General features: G+C 37.2%; 1 protein-coding gene across 2 annotated transcripts in view; it reads left to right on the forward strand.

The window, feature by feature from the left end:
- VEPH1 (ventricular zone expressed PH domain-containing 1) overlaps positions 1-9134 on the forward strand; it is a 157946-nt gene extending 148812 nt beyond the window's left edge. Inside the window, exon 13 of one of the 2 annotated variants that reach the window (XM_004682313.2) lies at positions 8679-9134. In XM_004682313.2, coding sequence (XP_004682370.1) covers positions 8679-8915 — 237 coding nt within the window. In that variant the 3' untranslated portion in view covers positions 8916-9134. The remainder of the gene's footprint in view (positions 1-8678) is intronic. The other variant, XM_004682314.2, reaches the window with a different exon arrangement.
- Positions 9135-9776: the final 642 nt, after the last annotated feature.

The raw sequence follows: 9776 nt of genomic DNA on the forward strand, positions 1-9776 counted from the left end.
CAGATCGATGAAGTACACTGCTGAGGGGAGCAGCGGGTGGGTCAAGAGAGGTCTGCCACGCCATGTGGATCTCCTCCGGGGTAGGCGGGGATGGAACTCATGCTGAAGTGGCTTAAGTTTCTTAGTGCTGTGCTTTAACCTGCTGCGCCACCAGGGAGGGCCTCTCATTGCTTTTTTAAGGTCTTTTCCCCCATTATTCAGAGAGGCATTGTGTCTTGAATTAAAATTCAGTATTTTTTTTCCACTCTCCATTTTACAGTTTTGTGGTGTCATTTTATTGCAAATATCCTTATCTATTTTGTTCATACTGTGTTAGTTGATCCATTGCACTTGTTCCATTGATCACTGGAGCCTTTTTTGTCACCAATGACCAACTTTTAGAGGACAAACAGTGATCTTGAACACTGTGCCTTTGATTTCCTTGTGCATCTGCTATGTAAACTTATGGATTGCGATACTGATTCTGATCTCTTTTATAACCAAAGCTCATATTTGGAGATGGGGACACAAGGAAGGAAGGCAGGAAGGAAAAAACTAATTTATTTTAAGTATGTCTTAGAGTACACTAAATTCCATTTTGAAGAAGGAAAATATTTACTATCTTTCATTCATTTAATATCTGGTTAATGCATAGAATAGATTCTAAAACAATCAGTAGTTATTTGGTAAAGTTTTTAATCTGAATTAGGGAGGCTCAGTAAATATCGTATTTGAATTTATGTCAGGAAACCTATGAAATAGCATTCTAATCAAATCAACAATGCAAAGGTAACCCCTTATTTTCTCACTAAACTATTCATTCAGGATGGGGAGGATAAAAAATCTTAACCAACCGCTTGGCTATTCTGCAATACTATAATAATAGCTTTTCTATACTATTCTTGCCTCACTGGATCGCCTCCATCCTCAGAACAGTTCTTTGATGACAGCACTATTATCATTTGACTGATGGGGAAACTTATTGACTCCACTAGGATCTAGCTGGTAAGGTGGAAAACTAGCTAGTAAGGGTGAAACTAGAGACAAAACTGTGTCATGTGACACCAAGCCTCTTCCTACATACATCTCGCTTCCCATACACACTTAAGTACAGAACCAGGGCGAGCCACACCTTACTGAATTAATGAGTGAACTATACTAGGATTGAGCTGCGTTATGACCAATTCTAGCTGGTGCACTTTTAGTTAATAAAATGATTTTTTTTTAAGATTTATTTATTTGTGCATACAGAACTGGGGTACAGGCCAGAGGCTCAGGGGCGGCGAGAGACAGAGTGGGGAGCAGAACAGGCAGATCGACGAAGTGCATTGCTGAGGGGAGCAGCGGGCGGGTCAGGAGAGGTCTGCCACGCCATGTGGTCACCTCCGGGCAGGCAGGAATCGAACTCATGCGGAAGCGGCTTTAGATTCTCAGTGCTGTGCTTTAACCCGCTGCGCCACCAGGGAGGGCCAATAAAATGATTTTTTAAATACTAACTTTGTGAATGAAAAAAGCCACTTTGGTAACTTCTACTCTGCCCTCGTGATACTTTACCTCAGCGTATGATAAAATATACACATGGACTGGACTTTTCTGTGACTGAAGATATTTGCAAAAGGTAATTGTGTCAATTTAGACAGTTATTGGAGGTTGAAAGAAACATTACTCTTTCTGACTCTCAGTGCTGACGGGTTATCAGGGAAGGATCCTATATTTTCCAAAGTAAAAACAGTAATATAAGCCAAAGTTACCTCACCTAAAAAAAAAAAAAAAAAATCAAGAAGCAAAAAAAAAGAAACATTACTTTTTTTAGCATAGGTTCACAATTAAGTATTTTTAGAGTGTCTAAAATGACCAACTGAATTTCTGTTTTTCTTAAATAAAATGGAAGTTAAGATCTAGTGATTTCTCAGACCCCTTGAGACAAAACAGAGTTCCTGAATAAGAATGTTTTTCTTCTTGAGTTACAAACTCAAATAATGACCTTTATTCTTACTGATTCAGGGTTTTTAATGAAGCTTAAAGAATAAACTATTTTATAATTGGGCAACTTGGTTGACATCTTTATAGGGAAAAATGGTTTCACATTCCAGAAATCTGACAGAACAAGTGGCTCAAATACTGGGAAATAATATAGTAAGGGGAACACAGCAAAATCCTCTCACCCCAACGGCACAGTAACTTAACAGTGGCCAACTGAAGCTTCAGCCACCTCATAAAGGGCCTTCCTTGTAAATGAGAAAAATGTGCATTTTTTAAACAAAAACTGAAGGACTGTCATGATATCTTTCCGAGGCAACATAAATTTATAACACCGTATATGATTTAGGGATAGAGGTTCACACCTTTTTGTATGTTACCACACCACACCCATCACCAAAGCACCCATAATCTTCCACCACTTAATACTTTTGTATTAATTTTTCTAAGATTTTTTTATACTTTTGAGAATAAAACTTCCCCCACTATCCCTTATACCCTTTGAACCTTTTCTCCTTCTTCCTTCCCTCTTAACCTCAAAAGCCTCACTTCATTTATTGAAGGTTGCTTGTTTTTAAGTTTTGTAATCATCCCCTACCCTATATAAATGTCCAATATTTTCTTTTCATCCTGGCTTGCTTTATTCTACATGTTACCTCAAACTCCCTCCATTTTGCTGTAAAAGGCAGCATTCTCTTTTTATGGCTGAATAGTATTTCATTGCATGGATAGACCACAGCTTCTTGATCCCATCCTTCATCCATCATCAGTAGGCACTTAGGATGCTCTCTTTTCTTAGCTATTATAAAGAGTGCTATAGTAAGCACATAGAACACATGATCTTTTGAGTTTCTGGGTCATGTTCTTTGGATAGATACCAAGAGTGGGGTTACTAAAACATGTGGTGTTTCTGCTTTTGGGGTTTGGTTTTGTTTTGTTTTTAAAAAAGATTTATTTGTTTATGCATACAGAACTGGGGTGGAGGCAAGAGGGGCAAGGTAGTGAGAGGATTCACCAGAGACAGAGTGGAGAGCAGAACAGGCAGCTTGATGAGGTACACTGCTGAGGGGAGCCACTGGTGAGAGAGGAGAGGTCTGCGGCGCCTTGTGGAGCACTTCCTGGGCAGAAATTGCACCCTAGTGGCCTCAGCCAGCTTCACAGTGCTATGCTTTAACCCATATTGCACCACCGGGAGGGCCAGCTGGGTTTTGTTTACTAAGGTATATAGAGATTGCTTTCCAAAATGGCTGCACCAGCGTACATTCCCACCAACAGTATAAGACTTCCCTTTTTCCCATCCCCTCAAGGACTGGTTGTTGGGGGTCTTTTTCATATGTTTCATTCTCACAGGTGTGAAATGATATCTCATTGTGGTGTTGATCTGCATCTTCTTTACTAAAAGTGATATTCAACCTTTTTCCATGTATCTGTTGCTGAGCATATCCTCTTTGGTGTATTGTCTATTCACTTCATTTATCTGCTGTCCATTTATTCATTGGATTTCTTTTTTACTGTTAAATTGAATACATTTATTACAGATCTTGGATATTAACCCCTTGTGAGTTGTGCAATTGTGTAATATGTGAATGTTTCTGTGAATGTTTCATTAAAAAATGCCTTTTTAATCCTTTTACATTTTCTTTCACTAAATGAAAGCTTTTTAATTTGAAGTAATGCTACCTTTTTATTTTGCTTGTATTTCCATGTGGTAAGGGTTGAGTCCCTTTATTGTTGATGCCATGGGATGTGTCTCCAGTGTTTTCTCTGATACATTTTATTTCTGTGGGTCATATATCCAAGTTTCAATTCATTGATAGTGAGGTTTTTGGTTGTATTTTGTGTGGGTGTGTTTTGTTTTGTTTTGCACGTGGAACTTCACTGTATTACATATAAACTTAAAGTTTTCTCATCTCTACTTGTTAAAGAAACTCCCCTTTCTCCATTTTATGGTCCTGGTTGCTTAATTATAAATTATGTGAATTTATTTTTGAACTTTTGATTCTGCTCCATTGATCTTTGTATCTATTTGTGTTCCAATAGGCTATTGTTTCCATCACTGTGGCTGTTCAGTGTAACTTACAGTCAGTTAATATGTGGCTCTGTTTCCTCTCCCTTTTTTTCCCTCCTTAGCTATTTGAGGCCTTTTATGGTTCCATACAAATTCCCATATATTTTGTGCAACTTCTTTGAATAATGTAGCTGGTATTTCAGTGAGGATTTGTGTTGAATTTACACATTGCTTTTAGTAGTTATTTTGACTAAATAGATTCTTTCTATCCATGAGCATGGAATGTCTTTCCACCTCTTATATCAGGATCTATATCCTCTAATATTTTGTTTCTATTGTATAAGTCTTTTACCTATTTGATTAGGTTAATTTCTAGGTAATAGTCAATCCTTTTTAATGCCATTTTGAGTAGATTTACTTTCTTATTTTGAGTAGATTTACTTTCTTTTACTTTTTCTTTACTTTTTTTCCTATCATTCTTTGTATATTAAAATGCAGCCATGTTTTTTCTTTTAAAATTATTTATTTATATATATTTTATATCACTGTTCATTTGTGTACAGTGTTTGCTTTCTCCACTCAGGTGTAGTCCCTGTAAAACTCCCACCACCAAACCACCTGTGCACCATCACCATAGCTCCTTGTACTCTTCCCACTCCTGTTTTGACAACTCTTCCTCCCCTCCTGCAGAATATCTCTGATTTATAGTGTCTGTTAATGTTTTTAATTTTTATTATATAGTTTATTTTTACATCATTTTGTGCCTTTTTCCATCCCAGTTGTAATCTCTGTGGACTTGCCACCACCAATTCACCCATGTGCCATCACCATAGTCCCATGCACTCCACCCCCAATTTTTGATCCCGTTCCCCACTCCACCCCCATAAAATGTCTCTGGTATATAGTTGTTCATTATTTTTTTTTCTCCTGGTCCTCTATGCTCCTGCTATAAGTGAAACCATCCAGTATTTTTCTTTTTCTTTCTGGCTTATTTCTCTAACCATGATCCCTTCTAGCTCCATCCATGATGCTGCAAAAAGCATGAGTTTATCTTTTTGATTGTTGAGTAATATTCCATTGTGTATATGTACCACATCTTTTTAATCTAGTCTTCTACTTTTGGAAAATGCAGCCATTTTTTGTGTTGACTGAATCCTGCCATTTTGCTATATTCAGTTATTGTTTCTACAGGTTTTTGGTATAGTCTTTAAGTGTTTCTATGTATAGTATCATGTCATTGTGAATGAGAGTTTCATTTTTTCTGGGTACATTTTGCCTCCTTTTGTCCAATTGCTGTAGTTAAAATCTTTAATACTACACTTAACAGACTTGATGACAATGGCATCCTTGTCTTCTTTCTGATCTTAGGGTGAAAACTTTCAGTTTTTCATCTTTAAGTATTACATTGGTTGTTGGTTTGTGATATATGGCCTTTTGAATGCTGAGGTAAGTTCCTTCCACTGGCATCTTGTTTAAAGGGGTTTTTTTTTTAAATAATAAATGAGTGCTGAATCATATCAAATGCTTTCTCTGCATTTATTGATATTATTATAACATTTTAATCTTTTCTTTTGTTGATATGCATTACATTGATTGATTAACAGATATTAAACCATCCTTTCATCTCTGGAGTTTATTCCACTTAATCACAATATATTACACTTAATATATTGTTGAATTTGATTTGCTAGCATTTTGCTGAATATTTCTGCATCAATATTCATAAGGGACATTGGTCTGCAGTTTTCTTGTGCTGGCTTTGTCTGGGTTTGGCATTTAGGTAATGTTGGCATCACAAAATGTATTAGGGAAAATTCCTTCTTGGATTTTTAGAAATAATTTCAGCAAGATGGGAATAAGTTTTTCTTTAATGGCTTGAGAGAATGTGCTTGTGAAGCTGTCTGGCACTGGGCTTTTGCTTTATGGGAGATTATTGATAACTCTTTTAGTTTCTATGATAAGGTGTTTTTTCAACACTTCTATTTCTTCCTGGCTGAATGAACTACTTTTGTTCTAGAAATGTGTTCATTTTTTCAAGGTTTTTGAATTTATTTGCTTAGAGTTGTTCATAATAAGTTCTTGTGATCCTTTGTATTTCTATGCAATATGTGGTGATTTCCCCTCTTTCGTTTCTAATTCTCTTCATTAATATTTTCACTCTTATTTTCTTTGTTAGCTTCACTACAGGTTTGCATTTACCTTCTCAAAGATTAGTTTCATTGATCTTGTGTATGGCCTTTTTGCTATTACATGTATCCCTACCCTTTTTTATTGTTTCCTTTCTTCTACTAACTTTTGATCTTGTTTGTTCCTTTTTTCCAAGTGTGTTAGGTGTAATTTTAAACTGTTTATTTGGGTTATTTCTTGCTTCCTAATGTGGGCCTGCATTTTCTTTTCATCTTTGCTGGATCCTAGAAATTCTGATAGCTTGTGTCCTCATTTTCAATACTTTCTCATTTCTATTTTAATTTCTTCTTTGGTCAATACCTATTAAGCAATATGTTGTTTAGTCTCCATGTATTTTTGGCTTTCCAGATGTTTTAATTCATGACTTAAGACATTATGGTCAGAAAGAGTACTTGTAGGCCCTCCCTGGTGGTGCAAGGAGTTAAGTCTCAGCACTATGAAGTTGTCCACAACCACTGCAGCATGAGTTCGATCCCCAGCCAGAGAGCTGACCTACATGGCACAACAGACTTCTCCTGTCTTGCCTTCTGCTCCCCTCAGCAATGAGCCCCTGAACCTCTGGACTACACCCCATCTCTTGTATGCATAAACAAATAAATAAATCATTTTTTTAAAAAAAGAGTAATAGTTATTATCCCAGTTTTCATTGTTGTATTGACAATTGACTTGTATCCCAACATATGGCATATACTTGTAAATGTTCTTTGTACCCTTGAAAATGTAATGCAGCAATTTGGGGATATTCTGTAGATGTCTGTTAAGCCTATTTGATCAGTTTTTCATTTAAGGATATTGTTTCCATATTTATTCTGTCTTGTTGGTCTATCCATATTTGTAAGTTGAATATTTAATGTCTCTAGTTGTATTCTTGTCACTATTTCCCTTTAGTTCTATTAATAATGGCAACATGTGGCCCTCCCTGGTGGCGCAGCGGGTTAAAGCACAGCATTAAGAAGCTAAAGCCACTTCCGCATGAGTTCCATCCCCACCCGGGAGGTGACCCACATGGCGTGGGAGACCTCTCCTGACCTGCCCACTGCTCCCCTCAGCAGTGTACTTCGCCAGTCAGCCTGTTCTGCTTTCTGCTGTCTCTGGTAAATCCTCTCACTGCCCCTGCACCTCTGGCCTGTACCCCAGTTCTGTAGCAGCAGGCAGGTCTGGAGAGGTCTGCCAGCCTTATGGATCACCCTAACCCCCCACGCAGCATCGAACTTGCACTAAAGTGGCTGCGGCTCACTTGCAGTGCAGCGTCCTTATCCATTGCACCACCACAGAAGGCCCATAAATAAATAAATCCTTAATAATAATAATAATAATAATGGCACCATGTGTCCTGGTGCACCATCATTCCATACATATGTATGTTTTCCTTGTGAGGCTTTTAACTGCTCTGTAATATCCATTCCAGCTCTTACTACCTTTTTTTAAAAAGTGAGTATCTGTGTTAACAGATATAAGTATAGTTGATTTTTTTATTTCCATTTGCTTAAAGATTGTCTTCCAGTGTTTAAATCTAAATCTATGCTTGTTTTTGTTGATCAGCTGATTTCCTGTAAACAGCAGAAAGTTGGACTTTGTTTAGAAATCCACTAAACCACACTGCAGAGTAGGTCAATTCAAGCCATTGACCTTGATGAGCAGCAGTTACATTGCCTTGACCACTTTTCTAATATCAGTGTTTGGAATTACTGTTTGTCTTGATGTTCCTCAGATTTTCTTCCAAATTAAATAATGCACCATAAATTTTGTTTAGAGTGGTTGTGTCTTAGTTGTGCTTTCCACTGCAAAGGGAGAAAAGGATAACTATACAAGGGGAAGTTGAGAGAGAAGAACTGACAAGATTCTCAGGCACAGGTACATTTTCCAATGAACAGAAGTATTCAGTGGTGTTAAGAACCTGAAATTGCTTTAAACAAGAATCTGGCTCTTTAATTCTATTAATCGTAGCCCATTGTAATTACTGTATTATAGAACCCCTTCAGCATCTGCTTCAATGAAAAGAAAATGTACCTCATTAAATATTTCTCACTTAGTATTTGTAAACAAATCCTGCTTCCAAAGCTGCGGAAGATTTCAAAAGCATTTTGATCTATGTGAACATCAAAACCTATTTATTCAATTAGTACCCTTATCTCAGAGATAACACAAAAGAAAATTCAATATCATGCTTCTCCAATTATCTGAAATTCTGAGGCAACAGTACTCCAGATTGTACTGTTATAGTGTGCACTATTAATAAAATGTTCATATCAATTAAAAATGACATAAAATCAAAGGAATCTGAATTAAGTGTTTTTCCCAATCTCACTGTATAATACATTGCAATCTTGTGTGACTTTGTAATATAATAGAGTCAATTATTCACTCCTTTGGTTGTCCTAATAACTCTTGAAGTTCTTAGCATAACACAGGTTTGAGTCATAAGAAGTAAAGATTCTGACCCTTTGGGAAAATTCTGCAGTAGTCAGAGATTTTTCCCTGCTTTGGAAACCAGCTCACATTCTTTCCTTCCCATTCATTTCAGAAAGATGATCCAGATGACTCCCCTATAGAACTCAGCAAAGTACAGAGTGTGAAAGTTGTGGCCAAGAAACGCAGGGACCGCTCTCTCCCTCGGGCTTTTGAAATCTTCACAGACAGTAAAACTTATGTGTTCAAGGCCAAGGATGAGAAGAAGGCAGAAGAATGGCTCCAGTGCATCAATGTGGCAGTGGCCCAAGCAAAAGAGAGGGAAAACAGAGAAGTGACCACATATCTGTAGGGATTTGTGAGCCAGCCTCACTCACAGTGAGCAGTGCATTATCGCTGCCAGTGTCAAGAAAAAGAGAGAAACTCACCACGCATGAATGTTCTCAATGAACTGCTGAGAAGCAGGACCTAACAGTGGCAAGATATAAGAAGACGACTTTAACACTGGTGGCACAATGGGTTAAAGCACAGCTCCATGAAGCAATCCACAGCCACTGCAGCACGAGTTCGATCCCTGGCCAGGGAGCCTACCCACAAGGCGCAGCAGACCTCTCCTGTCTTACCCTCTACTCCCTTCAGCGTGTGTTTCAGGCAGTCTGCCTGTTCTGTTCTCCACTCTTTCTCTGGTGAATCCTCTCACACCCCACAACTCTGTCCTGTACCCCAGTTCTTGTAAACATAAATAAATCTTTAAATAATAATAAAAAAAAAAACAGACAACCTTAAGAAACACCTGAACTATTTATCCTGAGGAAAGATGAGGCACTTCTATTAGACACCACAGTTTTTCAAAGGTATTTATAGGAGAAAAAAAAAACCTACTAGGAAAAGTTAAACCAATAGACATTAGGGAAACATATAAATTATTTTCTAGATGAGTAGTTACATCTATGGTCTCCTAATGTAAATGAAGCTAAAATATGGTGAGATGATTTTCAAGTTAATTCAGCTGTATAATTAAATGTTTACCTTCCAGAATCACTTATTTGAGTATTTCTTTTAAGTTCATATAACATGATCTAAAATTTTAAATACTTGAAAATATCTCCTTCCCAAGGCAAACATAGAAAACCATTTTCTCTATTTCCAAAATATGTCATCTCCATTATCCATTCAACTTTGATATTTTAAAATTATACTTCTCTGTATTCTC

The sequence above is a fragment of the Condylura cristata genome, unplaced genomic scaffold (assembly GCF_000260355.1).
Source record: "Condylura cristata isolate star-nosed mole 26May11 unplaced genomic scaffold, ConCri1.0 scaffold00014, whole genome shotgun sequence".
In the NCBI taxonomy this organism is placed as follows: Eukaryota; Metazoa; Chordata; class Mammalia; order Eulipotyphla; family Talpidae; genus Condylura; species Condylura cristata.